This window comes from Doryrhamphus excisus, chromosome 1 (assembly GCF_030265055.1).
Source record: "Doryrhamphus excisus isolate RoL2022-K1 chromosome 1, RoL_Dexc_1.0, whole genome shotgun sequence".
Taxonomy (NCBI): domain Eukaryota; kingdom Metazoa; phylum Chordata; class Actinopteri; order Syngnathiformes; family Syngnathidae; genus Doryrhamphus; species Doryrhamphus excisus.
In genome coordinates this window covers 22045624-22065507 of record NC_080466.1, presented here as the reverse complement: position 1 = coordinate 22065507, position 19884 = coordinate 22045624, and the positions used below count along the sequence as shown (strand labels likewise).

The 19884-nt window shown below is 44.6% G+C and overlaps 2 protein-coding genes across 3 annotated transcripts; one reads left to right on the top strand and one right to left on the bottom strand.

The window, feature by feature from the left end:
- Positions 1–336: 336 nt before the first annotated feature.
- LOC131120991 (nicotinate-nucleotide pyrophosphorylase [carboxylating]-like) lies at positions 337–5223 on the bottom strand. 2 transcript variants are annotated; one of them, XM_058065270.1, is made up of 6 exons: positions 4567–5223; positions 3825–4081; positions 3359–3669; positions 2501–2632; positions 2254–2424; positions 337–817 (listed from the first exon to the last, which is right to left on the bottom strand). In XM_058065270.1, exons 2-6 carry the CDS (start codon positions 4078–4080, stop codon positions 719–721), a joined length of 969 nt encoding a protein of 322 aa, XP_057921253.1. In that variant the 5' UTR covers position 4081; positions 4567–5223; the 3' UTR covers positions 337–718. The 2 variants fall into 2 exon arrangements, with proteins under 2 accessions (XP_057921253.1, XP_057921254.1); XM_058065271.1 differs by having other exon boundaries at positions 2229–2424; positions 4567–5222.
- A 772-nt stretch (positions 5224–5995) lies between these two features.
- ppp1r12c (protein phosphatase 1, regulatory subunit 12C) lies at positions 5996–19710 on the top strand. The gene is made up of 20 exons (XM_058065269.1): positions 5996–6364; positions 7107–7281; positions 7358–7488; positions 13048–13166; positions 13239–13398; positions 13577–13721; positions 13803–13877; positions 13941–14020; positions 14238–14350; positions 14428–14495; positions 15219–15355; positions 15498–15585; positions 15682–15799; positions 16244–16356; positions 16473–16525; positions 17589–17622; positions 17721–17825; positions 17932–17982; positions 18587–18637; positions 19067–19710. Exons 1-20 carry the CDS (start codon positions 6156–6158, stop codon positions 19151–19153), a joined length of 2112 nt encoding a protein of 703 aa, XP_057921252.1. The 5' UTR covers positions 5996–6155; the 3' UTR covers positions 19154–19710.
- Positions 19711–19884: the final 174 nt, after the last annotated feature.

Here is a 19884-nt window from a genome sequence, read left to right as displayed (position 1 = left end):
GGCGTTTCCTTAACAGGTGGTTGTGACACGGACTCCGTCATGGTTCCTTTTTTTTGTCAACCCTAAACTCATTTGTCTACTTTGTATATGGATATGACATACACGGGCCATACATTTACGTGATCACAGCATAGACAAGGGCAAGTCAAATGGAGAGACATCACTGTCTGTGTGTGTGTGGTGTGTGTGAGTGTGAGTGTGAGTGTGTGTGTGTGTGTGTGTGTGTGGTTTCTGCACACACACACGGATTGGGGCTCATTTTGATCTTAAGGAGATTGTAAACAGAGCTTGAAAATGCAAAAAAAGAAGAACTGGGAGTGAGACCAAAAAATCAGGGTAAGCATTTTATTGTCAAGAAGCATGAGAAGACCACAGTCTTTAAAAGCCAAAATCTTGGCAGAAATGTGGTTTCAATGTGATTTCCTGTCAGGCATTCACATGTCATGATCTCTGGATGCCAAAGACAAAAAAGCTCTCTCTCTTTGAACATGGTGGGTATGTTGAGCTGCATGAGTAAAGACTTGAGGTTGGACGCGGTAAAGCTTGGGTTGTGCTTGATTCGTGTATGTGCCGCACGGAATCGAACAATAATACACCGTAGAAGAAGTAGAAAGCGTTGTTGTTTATTAGACTGTGTTTGATAAAGGATGAAAGCCAGCCCATCTCTTTCAGAATTGGCGGGGCCTTCTCGTCTCCTCTTGGATCATCACTGTACCCTCTAGCACCCTCTCCTGCCTTCACAGATCCTCTCGACTTCTTGTTTACAGCCTCCTCGTCTCTTCCAAGAGAGGCAGCAGTTTCTCCGCTGCTGCAGTCCCTGAGCCAGACAATCAAATTGGTTCTAACAATGGACAACACACACAACACAGGATGATCCTCGGCTCAAATGTAGGTTGTTACTGGTGCTGAGGTCAGTCCAATAGCATCAAAAGGAGCAAACGACTTCTTCAAAGGCTACAAAATTGCCTGTTTGGAATTCGCACAAGAGGACCAAAAGTGGGACATTGAAAGGTGGAAGTTTTATTCTCTCTTGATGGTCCTGATGGCTTCCAGCGTTACTAGCATGAGCAAGGAGATCCCACCTGAGATGTTTTTCACACGGCACAATGGAGGGGACACCATCATGATCTGGTGTTCTTCTTCCTTCCGTGGAACAATGGAGCTTCCGCTTAGGCCTGGCGTCTTTGGCATGCCAATATTTCTGGCCATGACCGTACGTATGCCAGCGAGTAAGAAAGTAGTTCAAGTAGATAAAGTGGAAGCAGGCTAATAATGAAACATTTCCAGACATTCGGTAACTTTGCAACTTTCACTTGACTCTACATGTGCAGAGGGAGGCACATCTTGCCAAATGTTCTTCCTCTTTAGTATTTCCATTTGTCATACCATGATTGTAAGTTGAAACATCCAGTTTCTGTTCTTTTCCCCTCCCCCACTCAAATGCAGAGAACCTTGGTTAGCGTCATTCATCCGTTCCAGAGGGTCTGACACCACCGTCCTGTTTTGCCATGAGTTATTTCTTGGAGTCAATAATGTTTCTAACCTCAAGTCTCTACTTACTACTACAAACTACAAAAGGCATCGGAACTGATGTTCATTTTTGGAAACGTCTCTTGTTGTCCGTCCCCAAATTTGGATTGAAATCAGGGGAACATGCAGGACGGTCCAAGAACTGCAGCATTGTCCTGTTGAAAGTCAGTCATTACCACACAGATGTGGTCATGAGGGGGCCGGACTTGTTGACCCCTGCAATATCTCCATATAGCCAGCTTCCGTTTGACGCCCCTGCACAACCCGCACAAGCTCCATTGTTCCATTGAAAGATCATGATGTGGAAAACTCCTTGTCATGCCAGTAACGTTGGATGCCTACCAGGACCAAAAGTCAAGGTTACATTTTATTTCATCAGAATGTTTAAGTAGCAAGTATCACAACCTGGGCTACTGCTGCTGTATTTACTTGGTCTTGGACCGACACCAAATTTGGCAGTATCACCGACTTGGAGCTGTAACGCTAAAGATATACCTGTCCTCCTTTTTTGGGAAAATGTACAAATTCAATTGTTGACAGGATTGTATGCGATGCAGACGTCACCGCCAGGGTTGGTCTCAAAGAGAGATGTTCAACCACTAAGTGACAAATACTTGTTAGTCTTCTCAATCTCATCCGGAAAAACCCATCCATCCAAATCAGTATTTCAACTTATGGTGACAATACATCTGCAATACCTGATGGAAAAACAGGATTTTGAACCTTGAGGGAAAAGTCCACAACCGGGCATCCTTGTGTGATACAGCCCAGGGAGATGATGTCGACATGTGGGCAGAAATACTTTCCAAGGTTGTCTGGTGTTACTCCTCCACTGGCTTCTATCAGCAGAGCTGGGAATCTCGCCTTGAGGGCACCAGCTGCTGTTTGGAGCTCCTGTAGAAGTTGATGTTCGTTTACCCAAGAAGAACTCCAAACAATGCATGAAGTATCTCCCGTGACGTTTCTATACCTGAGGGTGGAAGTTGTCCAGCATTACAATGTCTGCTCCTGCCCCCGCTGCCTCCATGCCCTCCTCTGTGGAGCGACACTCCACCTCGATCTTACTGCTGAAACCACACACTGAGCGAGCAGCTTTCACCGCCTGGAGAGCAGACCATCATTTTAGGAAAGATCACTTATGTTTTTATAAAAGGTAACTTGAATAGTGCTTTTCTATGTCCAAGGTACTCAAACCCTGTGTGTCATGTAATCATCCCCCAAAGCTAATAAGTGTTTGGGCCGCCCTGAGCAGCAACAACTGCAATCAAGCATTTCTGATAACTTGCAATGAGTCTCTTCCAGCTGGAGGAATGTTGGCACACTCATCTTTGCACAGTTGTTGCCATTCAGCCACATTGGAGGCTTTTCCAGCATGAAGCCTTTTGAAGGTCATGCCACAGCATCGCAGCAGGATTCAGCTAATAATAATAATAATAATAATAATAGTAATAATTGAATTTATAATGCACTTTACATCAAATGAATGATCCCAAAGTGCAACAGTTACAATAGAAGAATGATATTCCATGCCGGCTGATGACATGGCCAAGGGGGAGCATGTAGACAGTAAAGAGGGTGGGGCCAAGGACCGATCCTTGAGGGACACCACAAGTGACTGATTTATGGTCTGGTAGGGGGCAGGAAGCAATCAGGAAGGGGTCAAACACTTTTTCACACCACTGGATTCTAAAATGTGAAAAACTGGTATTTTATCTACAAATGATGTAGATAGGCACTTGTATCAGTCCCCATTTTTATATGTTTCTTGTATGAGAAAATATATATAGAATATATATTTCTAGTATAATTCCTAGTATAGCATACCCACCTGTGTTATACTTCCCGAAGCCCAGACATGGTTGTCCTTCAGCATGACCATTCCACTCAGGTCCATCCTGTGCATGGACGTACCCCCCACCAGCATGGCGTACTTCTCCACCAATCGGAAACCAGGGGTGGTTTTACGTGTGCCTGCCACTTCTCCGTGCCATCCGCTCGCTGTTGCCGTTTTCCGGAGCCGATAACATCGAGTGGCGATCCCCGAGGCCCGGGCCAGGCAGTTAAGAGCTGGCCTTTCACCCAAGAGGAGGCATCTGGCCGGACCTCGTACCACGGCAGTAAGTGTCACAGCATCCGGACCTGTGGTTCAGGTGCCATGTACAGTTTAACAGTTCAGAAAACGAAAAACATGGTCATCCAGAGAGGGGGTTACACTGTACTCTGCATCCTTTCTGCTGGTTAAAGCAGCCTGGAATTCGACTTTTAAAGTATGTCTGATAAGATGGAGGACTAACCAATTTCATCTCCATCCTGGTACATCCAATCCACGATGCAGCCCAGCTCAGTGAACACGGCGGTAAAGAAAGGACTTCCAGCCAAAACACTGTGTGAACTTTTACACAGCAATCTCGCCTCCACTTCCTGTGAGCCCACGCACACCCCAGCCGGGTCCAAGTTTGGCGTGTCCTCTGCAAGCCAATCCTTCACCATGCGAGTCAGAGTGTGTGGGGGGATGGAGTGAGCGAGGATGATGTGTTTGGACGGACTCATTCTGTAATCATTCACAAAACAAATATTTGATTCCATGGCCTGTTGACAGGGAAGCATTTTGTAGTATATCGTGCCAATGCAAGGATCTATGATACCTTGACATTTTTACCTCACCAAGGCAATATTCATTCATTCATTCATTTTCTACCGCTTTTCCTCACGAGGGTCGCGGGGGTGCTGGAGCCTATCCCAGCTGTCTTTGGGTGAGAGGCGGGCAAGGCAATATTATCACACATAAAGTCATATATTTGGTCATACGCAGCACGACTGTGCAGTGTAAAGGGAAAGTGGGCGGCAGACGGTCACTACAGGTTGCATGCTGCAATGGGGGGGGGGGGGGGTGCTTGGCGTTATAAGACGTGTTTTCAATTTGAATTAGCCTGGAGCCGCAAAACATACATATAAACATATGGAGCATTCATGAAAGACTGATACCAACATGTAGCTGTCTATGCAACACATAACACCAATGATAGATTGACTTACTTTCATCTGTGCCTTGCCGTCCTGTCGCTGACACACTTCTGAGAAGCAGCAAAAGTAGAAAACTGCTCCATGGAATTTGACCTTTTTCTGCGTGTTACGCAATGTTCATCAGCACTGTGGACCAACTGATTGTCATCTTTTACAAACCAGACTTGAGTATTTGCAAACATGGATGGTAATGAAGCAACTGCCACTGTGTCATTGTGGGGTCATTCATGGTCCCCAGCTTGATTTTTTTCTACAATTCTAAAAATACAATGAAAGACATGAAGCCCACATCAGAACATTGCAAAGTAACAGTAATAATGAAAATAAAATAGCGCAACATATATGCTGTTAAAAGTTTACATTTTGTTGTTATTTGTGAAAAATGTTGATTATTTGTTGATTATTAAGCACAAGAAATAATTTTCAGCTATGCCAGCTACTAGAGATAAGCAGAACAATACCGCTTTCTTCCACTAGATGGCGGAGGTACATATGCACAAACGTGTGTCAACCTGTGATGGCAAATTTCTTTCTACACCAAGTAAATACAGCAAAACCTCCTTAGCGTGATTTTTTTCGTTATCGCTGAAAAATGTAGCCTCGGTTTGCATACATTTTCCAGTTAGCATACTATTAATACACTTTGTGAATCCAACTGTGTCATAAAATGTCCCTGTTAGCTTGCTAACACATGGAAACAGGAAGCGGAAGTCAGCTCCGTCGCCCGTCTAGTTATTCGCTAATACTATACAGTACATATTGTAGTTTTACTGTAAAAATGTGTTTTTTGTTAAGATAATTGGCTTTCTGGAACAGATTAATTGGATTTAAATTATTACATTTCGGGAAAAAATGATTTGGTTAGAGTATGTTTCATGACGCTAACCAAAGTTCCACTTGAAGACCAGTATTTACCACTGCCAATGCTGATACTTTTCACCTGAAATATTCTTCAGGAATTAAGTTCAAGATTTTTCCAAATAAAAGCAAATTTGCCTTTATTTTGAAAATGATTTCATACAAACAAAGAAATTATTTATTAAAATACTCATTTGTGAACCAATTTCAATACAACAAAAAAAGACAATGTTATACAATTATTCCCTTATTACATACAATTGCTTGAGAAAACTGCCATTGGTTGACGACCAGTCAAGGGTGTACCCCGCCTCTCGCTTAAAGACAGCTGGGATAGGCTCCAGCATACCCCAATTACTACAAAAGAGCAATGGCACACTTGGTGGTGTGATGTCAGGTGTACCTTGGCTCAATAAAGGCGATGAAACACTGCCTGTAAGTCTAGGATTTACTGGTGTCAGATTGTGTATTGTAATATTTGAAAAGAAACACAAGTCAGTGTCACAATGACAGGAAGTCAGATGGTTGCTATTTTAGCATTTCCTGTCAGGAGCCTGCAGCTTTTTCAACAGCCACTGTGACGTCACAACAACGAAGCGCGCTCGTCAACGCCGCGTGCACGAGCCGAGGCTTCCTCAACAGCCCAGCGGGACCAGGAAGTGAAAGTGTACACATGGAGGGTGTGTCTTTCCCTGTCTCGGTATGTTTTCTTTTTAAAAACACGGTCCTCCTCGGATAAATTCATGGGCGACTCGGCGAGAACCAAGCGGCGGGAGCAACTCAAGCGCTGGGCCGGTTCCTGCACCGACAAAGCGTCGGCCGTGCCCAGGCGGAGATGGCGAGGCGATGCCGAGGAAAGAGGAACCGAGGAGCGGGAGGCCGAGCGGCAGGACCCTCCGAGGGAGCAGTCTTGTTTTGGGGAAGATGAAAGCAGTCCGCTCCTCAAGAGACGGTGAGGAACAAGACGGCTAGCTGCTTGCTAGCATAGCTCAAATGGGGCTTGTGTGGGTGGACCGGAGGACACGGGTGTCCTAAGTGCGGTCCGGGGGCCAATGTCTCCCCGCAGCTTTGATTTTGTTGGTCCTGAAAATTAAATTCATTCATTTTTATTCGGTATGACACAAATGTACCTTGTCACCTATTACGCAAAGCTTAGATGTTCTGTCCAGATAACGTAGCGTATATTGAGCTACATTTGAGCGTCTTCAATACACAGAATGTATACTGCATGCTCATGGTATATACAGTACTTATACAGTAAATCCCTGCTTTGTGTGGGCTATTTTCCATCAGTGAATGTTAAAAATGTCATATCAGCTAGAGGCTCAGTCTGGATTGAACAGCTATGATAAAAAAAAATCTTTGTTGCAAATATTCTTTGATTCTTTGGTGAGCTAGACGAGACAGGAGAACCCTGTGATACTCTGACCATCATCAGGCTGGACACCATGTGTTCAAGTACTTTCAAACAGCACACACATATTGCACTTTGAGGACAAGACGTAATGAATATTATGACAAAGTTGTTCCGTGACACTTGGGAACACTGTCTGATGGATCGCTGCATCCATACTTTCTATCAGTGATGTTTCCTCAAGAAGCACAGACAACTTTTATGAGCGATATTGACAAAAGCTGGACATTCAAAGCCATTCAATTTGTCTCGACTCCTTCTGTCTCACCCACTTATTTAGAAAAAGGGTGAGGTTTGACCGGGCGGCAGAATTCCTAGCTGCGTGTGCAAGTGGGGACACGGAGGAGGCCCAAGTGATGCTGAAGGAGGCCAAAGAAATAACAAGCAGCAACGAGGAGGATGCGGGGGAAATTATTAACTGCTCCAACGCAGATGGAATAACTGCATTGCATCAGGTGAGGCTGCATCACCGCCCACGTTTGCTTTACTGTCCTGTGTTTGTTTGCCTTGCTTTTGTTTTCCTCCACCAAGGCCTGCATCGATGGTAGCATGGAGATGGTGTCCTTCCTCTTGGAACACGGCGCCAATGTGAACCAGGTTGACAGCGAGGGGTGGACGCCGCTGCATGTCGCCGCCTCCTGCGGCTACCGTGATATCGCAGAGTATGTTTTCCACAAACACAACACTGTAACAATTGTATCATGAAACACAGTATGGCTGTCTGACAGTCTGTGGGTGCCAGGCTGTTTCTGATTTCAACAATGCCAACATTGTTGTCATGGTTGGCCCGACAACATGTCCCCTAAAGAATGAGCATGCTGGGCTGGCCGCAGCCTCTTCAAACACTTCAAAAGCAGACCAAGCTATTTTGGCCTGACATATCAGTCTTTCCCGTAGGGTCCCAGCTTTTGGGGGGGGGGGGGGGGGGGGGGGGGCGCTTACAGTGAAGTAAACAGTATTTCATCCCTTGCTGATTTTGTTGGTTAACCCACTAATTAAGACATGATCATTCTATACTTTTAATGGTAGATGTATTCTGACCTGGAGATACAAAAAAAAATAACTTTAAGGAATTTATTTTAATTCAAGCATTTGATCCCACTAGCCAAAAGCTAAGCCTCTGTTTGCAAGCACAGCGGTCAGACGTGTGTTGTAGTTAACCACAAGGTTAGCACACATACTAGGGGGAATTTTGGCCCACTTCTCTTTGCAGATCCTCTCTAAATTATTAAGCTTGGTGGGCTGTCGATTGGCAACTCGGACCTTCAGCTCCCTCCATACATTTTCCATTGGATTGGGGTCTGGAGACTGGCTGGGCCACTCCATGACCTTTATGTGATTCTTCTGGAGCCACTCCTTTGTTGCCTCTGCTGTACTATGGTTGGGCTCATTGTCTTGTTGGAAGACCCAACCACAGTCCATTTTCAGCTTCCTGACAGAGGGGAGGAGCTTGTCCCTCAGGACTGCACGGTACGGTACATGGCTCCATTTGTCTTCCCACTGATGCGGTGAAGTAGCCCTGTGCCCTTGGCAGAGAAACACCCCCAAAACAAGCATGTTTCCACCTCCATGCTTGAGGGTGGGCAGCATTTTTCTTCTTCCACACATGAGCGGTTGAGTTGAGGCCAAATGATTCAATTTTGGTCTCGTCTGACAACCCAACCTTCTCCCAATCACTTTGTGCAATCTTTGAGGTGATCATTGGTATACTTTAAACGGGCCTCCACATGTGCCTTCTTAAGCAGGGGTACCTTTTGGCCACTGCATGATTTTAATCCAAAGTGTTGCCAATCGTTTTACTGTTGACGGGGGTCCCACTGCTAATATTTTTCAAGCCCATCCCAGATTTGTGCAGGTTGACAATCCTGAGCTCTTTGGTCTTACCCATGTTGGAGACTTTGGCGTCTGTCTACTTCTGTGAACTGGTGTAATAATAATAATAATAATACATTTTATTTATATTGCACTTTACATTACAGAAATCTCAAAGTGCTACAAAGAAAGCATAAAACCTACAGTGAAGCGATAAAACAACACAACAAAAGGTATATATATATTTAAAAAAAGGCCTTTATAAAAAGGTAAGTCTTTAGGCTCAGTTTAAAGGAGTCCACAGTCTGTGGCGCTCTCGGATGGTCCGGAAGAGCATTCCACAGACTGGGAGCAGCCGAGCAGAAGGCTCGATCGCCCATGCTGTGCAGCTTGGTTCTGGGGACCCTGAGGAGGTTGGCTGTGCTAGAGCGAAGGGTGCGTGAAGAAGTCTGGGGGAGGAGGAGTTCCTTTAGGTAGGCTGGAGCGTCACCATGTACACACTGGTGGGTGAGGAGGGCCATCTTATATTGAATCCTCAGTTCCACAGGGAGCCAGTGCAGTGATTCCAGGATGGGGGTGATATGATCGTATTTTTGCATTTGGTGTCTTTCATACATGTGATTAGTAAGGGTTATTGGTGTAAGAGTAAGAATTATGGGTGATTTATTAAGGGTTATTGGTGATTAGTAAGGGTTATTGGTGTAAGAGTAAGAGTTATGGGTGATTTAGTAAGGGTTATTGGTGATTAGTAAGGGTTATTGGTGTAAGAGTAAGAGTTATGGGTGATTTAGTAAGGGTTATTGGTGATTAGTAAGGGTTATTGGTGTAAGAGTAAGAGTTATGGGTGATTTAGTCAGGGCTATTGGTGATTAGTAAGGGCTATTGGTGATTAGTAAGGGCTATTGGTGATTAGTAAGAGTTATGGGTGATTAGTAAGAGTTATTGATGGTTAGTAAGAGTTATGAGTGAGTGGTCACACTCGCAATTCAGTGAACAAGTTCATTGGGAGCGTCTAAGTCGTCTGTGAAAGCCAGAATTCCTAATGCTTACCAGAGCAGTGTTTTTCAACCTTTTTTGACCCATGACACGTTTTTGACATTGGTAAAATCTTGCGGTGCGCCACTAACCACTAGGGCTGGGTTAAACGATTGTTTTGTAATTGATTATTCTAGAAAATTATCTCCCCGTAATTTGACCTATACAGCAATTAAGGCTAATTTATCTCCATTAACAAAACACAAGTTTCTTCTTTCCAATATATATTTATTAACAAGTTAAAAAATTAATTGTGGGGCTGCACAGCGGACGAGTGGTTATACCCGAGTTCAATTCCATCTCTGTGTGGAGTTTGCATGTTCTCTCCGTGCATGCGTGGGTTTTCTCCGGGTACTCCGGTTTCCTCCCACATTCCAAAAACATGCTAGGTTAATTAGCCACTCCAAATTGTCCATAGGTATGAATGTGAGTGTGAATGGTTGTTTGTCTGTATGTGCCCTGTGATTGGCTGGCCACCAGTCCAGGATGTACCCCGCCTCTCGCCCGAAGACAGCTGGGATAGGCTCCAGCACCCCGCGACCCTCGTGAGGATAAGTGGTAGAAAATGAATGAATGAATGAAAATGAATTGTATTGAACAATACAACAAAGTGCACAATGGAATCCTATAATAACAAAAATAATAAATTAAACTTTCTTTCAAAAACACAACTGTCGAAACTATAAATAACACAATGTGAATAAAAATCTAAAAATAAAATAAATAAAAAAATAACAGCAGCTGTATGCGTGTTCCTCCAAGATCACTTTATCTTTCCCTCTTGCTTTCCACCACCACTCTCACTCCGTGTGTTCGAGTGGCCACATGCTCTGTGTGGGAGAGCCTCGAGCACAAGTTATGTGGTGTGGTTTGGATGAATGACGGGGTTAATCATTGCAAACAAGGAAAGAAAAAAAGTTGAAAACGTACGGTGTCTTCTCCACAAAAGCAGTTACCAGGTGCTAGTGCATCGCGGTAGTGCTTTTATGGTACGCTATCTCCATTTTGCACAGACCACCCAATCGTTACCTTTTAAGTGTAAAGTACTCCCATAGTACTTTTGACATCGTATTGCGAGATCGTTTCTTCTCCCCCGACTCGCTGCTACCTGATGCCACGGCCGCCGCCATTGTTTGATTCTGGGTGAATTTTATGACGTCGACGCGTGGTCCCAGCACTACTAACCACCTCACGCGCATCACTAAGTCTATTGGGGGAACAAGGCAATAGGTTGCCACACGGACGAATATTACATTGCTCCGCCAGTCTTTACACCACGGACACTCAACAATGACATTAATATTTGCAGAAAATGATTAATAAATGTTTTTTTAAATGATGGCACACCTGCCGATTTTCTCGTCGGCACAGTGTTTGACAATCACTATACTAGAGGATCAAATACTATTTCCCTCAGTGAAATACATCAATCCATCCATTTTCTGTACCGCTTATTCTCACGAGGGTTGCGGGCATGCTGGAGCCTATCCCAGCTCGGGTGAGAGGCGGGGTACACCCTGGACTGGTCGCAATGAAATCCAAATGAATTAAAATATATTCTTTAAAGTTATTTTCTGGATTTTCCTTTTTGTCTCTCCAAGTTAGAATACATCTACCATTAAAATTATAGAATGCAGGGCTCGACAATAACGATGTACCGATGGCCCGGGGCAAGTTAAAACAAAATTGGGGCAAGTAAATCCAATCAGTGATATTCCCGTGGGGCAAGTGTACTTTGGCATGCCATACTGCCAAGAGTTTTTTTAAAAGCGGTTCTTGTTGGGTGTTGGTAAAACACGGACTGCGTAATTCCAGTGGTAATTTGCAAACCAATCCTTGCAAATCTTGAAATGGACCAATCAGAATCATTTATTTAGACCGCGGTCCGCGTTTTACCCACACCCGTTCTTGTTCGTGATCAACCAATCAGCGATGGTTTGACTAGGAAAACATCTATCATGGCGTCCCTGCCAACATGGTCTAATTCTTCAACAACTTGTGAAGGAAAACAGCAAAAAGTGATGAAGCAGTGCCTCCTAAACAAGTATTTTATTAGCGGCAGCAAATCAAATGATGGCACAGGTGAGTGAATCACATTGCTGTGACAATTTGAAGTGGTCACAATGAAACACCACCCATTAGATCCAATACCAAGTGCTGATTTTGCACAAGCTACAAAATCTAGCGCTTCCATTTCTCTGTGGATTTTTCTCACCTTTGCTTCACAAATTATTGTTTGACCATTGAGCATTTTTTTCTGGATTAAAAACACTTTACTAGTACACAAATGTGTCTATTCAATAATGCGTCATTGTGGTGCACAACTTCTAAAAGGCAAAGTGCCTAGAAGTCTCTTGCCAATCCAGATTTCCATGCAACGTCATGATCTATGTAGGAAAACAACCACAAGAAATGATCATCATTTCATCTTTATTTGAGATTCTCATGTGATGCCACAAAAATGAGATGATATCATTATGGCAGTCTTTTCATTTTACATGGGGCAAGTTCTGGCAAGTAGTTCTCACCTTAAGGATTCCCCATGGGCAAGTCATTTTGGTTTTTAATGTAGAGCCCTGGAATGATGACGTCTTTGTTAGTGGGCAGACCAACAAAATCAGTAAGGGATCAAATACCTTCTCTCTCTCTTTCACATATGATTGCAAAACTTCCAATTCATCCACAAAATAGAAACAAAGATCATTTGATTGAGCTGATGGCTCAGACGGTTAAAATAATGAGTGAAATAATTCTGATTATATAATCACGATTATAACTTTTTACAAGAAATTAGGTGATAATTTAATGAATGACACGTTTAAGTGATTATTTAATGCTGTATTTATTTAGTTTTGTCCCATTTGAACCTCCATAAATGAGACCATGCTGTCATGCACCGTAAATAAGTTTTTTATGTATGTTTTTATTTCATTCATTCGTTCATTTTCTACCGCTCGCGGGGGTGCTGGAGCCTATCCCAGCTGTTTTCGGGCAAGAGGCGGGGTCCACCCTGGACTGGTGGCCAGCCAATCACAGGGCACATATAGACAAACAACCATTCACACTCACATTCATACCTGTGGCCAATTAACCTAGCATGTTTTTGGAATGTGGGAGGAAACCGGAGTACCCGGAGAAAACCCACGCATGCACGGGGAGAACATGCAAACTCCACACAGAGATGGCCGAGGGTGGGATTGAACCCTGGTCTCCTAGCTGTGAGGTCGTATTTATTTCAGATGTACAATTTTTTAGTTGTTTACTGTTACTGTTTGTAAATGGCCCCGGGCCGCACTTGGGACACCCCTGCCCTACGTAATTTACAGAGAAGCCCAAGTGTTAGCATAACAGTCTCTCTGTGGCTGTTTGGGCAGTTTCCTTCTGCGCAACGGGGCTTCTCTCTCTGCCGTCAACTGTGACGGAGACGTTCCTGTGGACATCGCTCTGGATGAAAGCACTGAGGCGCTTCTGCAGGACTACACTCTGAGACAAGGTGAACATTCTTTCGAGCAACTAAACAACTCATCGTGTTGCCTGTTTGATGAATAAGCCTGCTTGGGTTCAGGTGTGGACTTGGAGGCGGTAAAACGGTTAGAGGAGGAGCAGATCACCACAGATGCTCAGACCTGGCTGGCTGAGGGACCACCCACTGACGTACGACACCAAAGGACTGGAGCCACCCCTCTACACGTGGCTGCAGCCAAAGGCTACCTGGAAGCTCTCAAGTTAGCATCTATTGTAATGTGTTTGGGGCCAATCTATCTGTGGCGGTCCAACTGTATTTGTGGCAGGCATATTCAGCATTGTTCCAGCCATAAGCTGCAGAAACGTGCCTCCCTTTCGAAGGCACGGTGTGAGTACGCCATGGCTCACTTGGATGCGTGCTGCTCTCGTGGTGTCCAGGTTACTGTGCCAGTGTGGACTGGATGTGTCCGCTATGGACTTTGACGGGTGGACTCCTCTTCACGCTGCTGCACACTGGGGTCAGGGAGAGGCCTGTTGCATTCTGGCAGAACACATGTGCAACATGGAGGCCCGCAGCAACGCGGTGAGGCCTGCATGTGTATTTTTTGACGTTGTATTGTGAAGTGTCTCCGTGTTTGATGAAACATTGTTCAATAAACTGCAGGGCCAGACGCCACTGGATGTAGCAGATGAAAGTGTGGAGGACCTCCTGGAGGAGCTCGCTCAGAAACAAGCCAATGTGAGAACTTGTTGGTTGCCAGTTGTTGTATTACAATCCACTGATGAGCGCGTGACTTCACAGTGGCGCAACGAGCAGTCCGTACGAGACAGACAAAACCAACAAGGCGCTCCTGCTGCCAGTACACAAAGTAAACGAAGGAGGTGAGAATTAGGGATGCTTCACAGTACCAGCAGTGCAACATTGTATACTGTATCTTTGGCCTGAACCTTACTAAATATCGGCATTACAATGTCACCACATTCAAACTGCAACAAATATTCTAAACCAACTATCCCTTGTATTCATGCATATTTGATACCACTGGCATCACAATATTTCCATATATTTCAATATCTTCTTCACTCTCACATTGTCCAGGAGCTCAGTGTGTAGGATGAGCAGTAAAGACAAGATGAACGTGCAGGACCAGTCTAAGGAGAGGGGCATCTCAGGAAGCCTGGAGCTGAGCGAGGACAAGGAGAGCAGCCCCGGTGAAGGAACTGCTGGGATGGTCCATTCATTTTCTGACAATGCGTGTTTTGGCTCATTCTTGTTCTTCTTTCTCCAGAGAGCTCCACCGTGTCCAGTCCTGACACCGAGAGCGTGACCGCATCTGCTGCCAGTCCAGCTGACAAGGTGATGCTTAAGAAATGTCCGCTTTGCTGCGATCAGACGTTTACTACATAAACAAGCCAGTTGGACATTCTAGTCAGACATTTTTTTCATTGCTATATTAGTCCCTGACAAGACAGCTCAATAGGTTGGAAATGTGGGGCCACCCTTAGCAGCAACAACTGCAATCAAGCGCTTGTGATAACTTGCAATGAGTCTCTTCCGGTGCTTCCACCACCTTTTGAAGGTCATGCCACAGCATCTCAATAGGACTTTGGCTAGGCCACTCCAAAGTCTTCATTCGGTTTGGACTTGCTGGGTGTTTGGGATCATTGTCCTGCTGCAGAACCCAAGTTGGTTTCAGCTCGAGGTCACCAACAGATGGCCGGACATTCTCCTTCAGGATGTTTTGGTAGACTGCAGAATTCATGCTTCCATTCATTCCAGCAAGTCTTCCGGGTCCTGAAACAGTAAAACGGCCCGAGGCCATCACACTACCACCACCATATTTGACTGTTGCTATGATGTTCTTTTTCAAATGCAGCGGTACTTTTACTCCAGATGTAATGGGATACACAGTATTTTTCAAAGGTCTTAGGGATCATCAATGTGTTTTCTGGCTAAATTGAAACAAGCCTTAACGTTCTTTTTGTTCAGTCTTGGAACTCTGCCTGGATTTTGATTATTTTTAGAATAGAATCCATTTGTTGCTCCATTTGATATTGAGGCCTTGTGTCTTTTTTGTAGACCTCGGAGGAGAGAGATGAGGAGGAAGAGGAGAAGGAACAGGACAAGGTGATCCGCACCGCGAGGGTCCATCCCACCCCTCATACGAGGGACGTTCCGTCTGAGAGCTCCAACACACCCGCAGCTGACCGACGCAAGTAAGAAACACACATTCACGACTCACCAAAGGTCAGGGATGTTTGGCTTTGGGGTGAACTTCTCTTGGTGTTTCCGTACTTGCTGTTCTCTAACAAGGAATCCGTGCCATTTCTGTGTGGGTATTCCCCTTTGCACGCTCAGGTATCAGGCGCCAGTCAGAGATGAGGAGTCAGAATCTCAGAGGAAAGCTCGTTCCCGACTCTTGCGCCAGTCCCGCCGCTCCACTCAGGTATTCCAAGTGCATCTTTTCAGTATTTGTGCAGACATGCCTGTTTTTTTATTTTGACGAGCCTCTTGCTAGCATGTGGCTCTCCCATGCCCACAGGGTGTGACCTTAACAGACCTGAAGGAAGCAGAGAAGACCGTCTCCAAAGCTGCCGATTCCCTGCCTCGCAACATTCAGCCTGTCAGCCCCATCATTACTCTCACGCCAGCTGAGAGGGGTGAGTTATACCATACGCCATTTATACCATTTATGTAGCCGGTCACCGAAGCCCGGAGATACGCTTTTTCAAAAAAGACATGAAAAGCGCATCGGGCAGTCGTGCAGTCGGGGGGGGGGGTCTGTTTGAGGCGGGCCTTTTATGAAGCCACCAGCATACTGGCGCGTTCTTGTTGATGGGCCCACCTTGCTCATGACTCCTGTCCCCACACGGGGGCTGCCGCTTTGGCTTTGCAAGCATCTTTTTCCATCCTAATGTTTACTGTGTTACCTTGCATTGCCTTCACAAACCGACGCTCTTACGTTGGAGGCCAGAGACAAGGAAAACCGACACGTATATATATATATTTTTTTGGTATAATATACGCACTTTCGCCATGTGTTCAGACTCTAGGGACACCCTGTATATTTCTGTATGCTTTCTGACCATCCCTGTGTGCTCCAGATACAGACCCAGTCAAGCAGGAGTCAGAAGGAGACAAGCGTCTAGGAGTCAAGGACAGGAGGCGTGCAAGGAAGGAAAGGCGCTCCACTGGTGTCATTCAGCGGGATGGAGAAGTAAGAAATACTCTCCCATTTTATTGATTGTAAACATCACATGTACATAAGAAGCCATCTTGCATGACAAAGTTCCTACAGTGATAAAATCATGACGTCGGGCTGTTGGGTTTCAGAATGAAGATGACGACGCTCATTTGGATGATCAGATCAGGAAGTCCGAACTCAAGTGAGTCTGCCCTTTTTTCCATTTCATGTATTCATAACCAGCTTCAGCAGCAGCGATATGATATTTTGTGTCTTGGTTATGCAATGTCTGGTAACGATAAAATTAGTATGACCTTGGCTGCTCATAACAGGTAAGAGCTACGTATGCTTTTATATTTATGGAAATGGTACACCATATGCGTTCATATTTCTGTATGGGGCCCTCGTTGGATGGGGTTTGGACACCCCTGCTTTATGTATTTCTTTTCCCAAGTGAACGTAGCCATTGCTGAGCATTGACTTGTGGCTTCTTTGTCCAGACAGCCAAGTGGAAAGGATTTTCCTCCCATTTGTCCCCATTTCGATTTGACTTGTTTCAAACATGCATACACTGTAACGTGGAAATCCATCTCATCCTCCCAATTCACTGTCCAAAAAGGAGCAGGAAGAACAGCCACTAAAGCCGACCCCCCTCTCCAGATTTCTCCATGCTCTGTGTCCATATACACTCATTACAACCCATTACAAAGACAGTCAACAGTCCATCAGGCCACCGACATGTCAGCAACCTTGACATGTGTTTGAGTGCGGGCAAAAAGGTAACTCCAAAATGTATCTGTGGCGGGCCGCCAGGAATAACTACGGCAAAACACAAGAATGCTATTCCACGCGCGTATCCTCACCAGGGTTGCAGGTATGCTGGAGCCTATCCCAGCTGTCTTGGGGCGAGAGGCGGGGTACACCCTGGACTGGTGGCCAGCCAATCACAGGGCACATATAGACAAACAACCATTCACACTCACATTCATACCTATGGACAATTTGGAGTGGCCAATTAACCTAGCATGTTTTTGGAATGTGGGAGGAAACCGGAGTACCCGGAGAAAACCCACGCATGCACGGGGAGAACATGCAGACTCCACACGGGTCCCCAGGCCACCTTGCAGCCCGAAAAAGCGAAACTGAAAACCATGACAAGAAACAAAACTTGTTCATCGTCGGTCATACGTGACAAAACCTCTTCCATTGGAGTAGAAAAATGCTTATTTAAATCGTTGTACCTCGTTTTTGCTGTTTGTGTGCAGTTCTAGTGGATTGGGAGACGGCGACTACAGGATGGTACGTGTCTGAGCCTCGACGTAGAGGAGCTGCTGGGTAGATGGACAATCAGCCCTGTTATTTGCGTGAACTTCTGAGGTTTTCCTTCCCCCCCCCAGCTCTACTTCCAGGTACTACAGCAGAACCTGGCACTGAAGGACAAGCTGCAGGAGATGGAACTGCTGCTCAGTCAGAACAAAGTGGAGCTGGAGAGACTCCGACAGGTTGGGCTGGAACTTGTCATTCGGAAGCATAAGGATGTGATGATGTAGTAGCAGCTAGACAGCTTGAAGAGCGTCTGTAAAGTCTATCAATGGTTGTCTGTGACAGAGTCAAGAGAGCACCACAGACAGGCCCGCCTTGTTGGAGCTGGAAAGATTTGTAAGTCAACTTGATGGACACGTGCTCTACGGCTGCTCTCGTAGGAAAACACATACAGCTGTACAGGTGCCCCCATGGCAAAGTAAATAGCGGGGAAGCAAAGACTAGAGTTGCATTTTTTGTCAAATTAGAAAATTATATGAATTGTCAAACTATTAGAATAAATATATAAATAAATCTTCAGAATTATGTTAAATATAATTCATATTTGTTAAAATAGAAATGTTCCAAGTGGTCAAAATATTATAATAAATATTAAAATATAATGTAGAATTACAATAAATATCATACTATGTATATATTTCTAAAAATATATAACAAATTACAAGATAGTGTGTACAATACGAAAAGAGAAACAAAGAATAGTTGCATTTCTTAACAAAACTTCCAAATATGAGAATAAAGTCAACATATAATATAAACTATATTAATATGTGGAATGATATTTATTACAATATACACAAGAAAGTTGAAATGCTTGTAAAATAAAACAGCAGTAAAAATGGCAATACAGGACCAAAAGTGTATAAATTCTATATGAAAAATGGTTTCTCAGTAATGATTGCTCTATCTCAGTCAGTTTGTGGTCTTGTTTTCTTTTCAGGAGAAGTTGGCCCTCCAGAGGAGAGCAGTGGAACTGGAAGATGAGCTGAAGGTTGTGACTGATTACACACTGAATTACCGCTCCGCAGTAACGTTCAAACACTCCACACGTGCCAGTCGTTAAATCCATTATGTATTTGTGGAATGCTTACTTCAATGACTTGAGATGGAATCTCAGACTCACGGGTGCTTGACAAATACTCCTGTTCACCGACAAGTTGAAAAGGTTTCACTGACTTGATTGGTTTGAAGACTCAGATTTCACCCACTCGGGTGCTTGATGAAGACTCAAAGGTCACTGACTCATGGGTACTCGAGGAAAGCTCAAGGTTCTCATGGGTGCAACATGTAGGCTCGCGTTTTGTCAAAGACACCAGATTCACTGATTCCCAGGTGCTCAACAAAAGCTTGAGTTTCACCGACTCCCAGGTGGAGGAAAACTTGAGCTTCATAGATTCAGAGTTGATTTGTTTTTCTGTAGGTTCTTGGGGACCTGAAAGCCGACAACCAGCGGCTGAAAGATGAGAATGCTGCCCTCATTCGAGTCATCAGCAAACTGTCCAGATGAAGCCGGAAAAAACACAGCTTCCATCGACCATTCTACCACCTTCCATTTTGGACTGTCGCCGATGTACTGGAGGACAAGCTGAGGCGCACCTTTTAGTGGACTCTTCACCTTTTCTTTTATGGATATTGTTTTTTATTGGCATTTTTTTAACTGGAAGATTTTAAGTCATTCCCGTCCCTGCTTTGTATGAAATCTGTACTAAGAAACTAAAAGCCATGCAATAGTTTGGATCTTAAAAAAAAGGGAGAGGAAAAAGAAGTGCAGTCCGTGACCAGGAAAAGACCAAATGTGCCAAATCCTGCTCAGATCAAATGCATGTTCTGAGGCTATCTTTGTAATTTAGCCTGTCCTTGTAGTGGCCCCCGCCTGTAACATGTTCATCTCAGTTTAACCCGCGTACAAAAACCCAAGTGTGGCGGATCTCAATAGCTGCCAAGTCTGCAGACGCGTCACATGGTCACCTTCTCGGTGTTTACCCAAGATGATGATGGTGCAATGCTGTGCCTTTTCTGTAATTCTATTTTATTATGGCAAATGAATACTGTTAACATGCAGCACCAGGACGTCTCTCACACTTTTTACCCCAAAAATGCACAAAACACCTATTCAGAATCATTAGCACAGCAGTCAAACATTTAGCATTTCAAAATAAGGGCATTTTTTTCAGAAAATGAGTGAAATTCTGGTCCTTGCTGCAGAAACCCCCCACCCCCCAGATGGAGGTTGCTGGT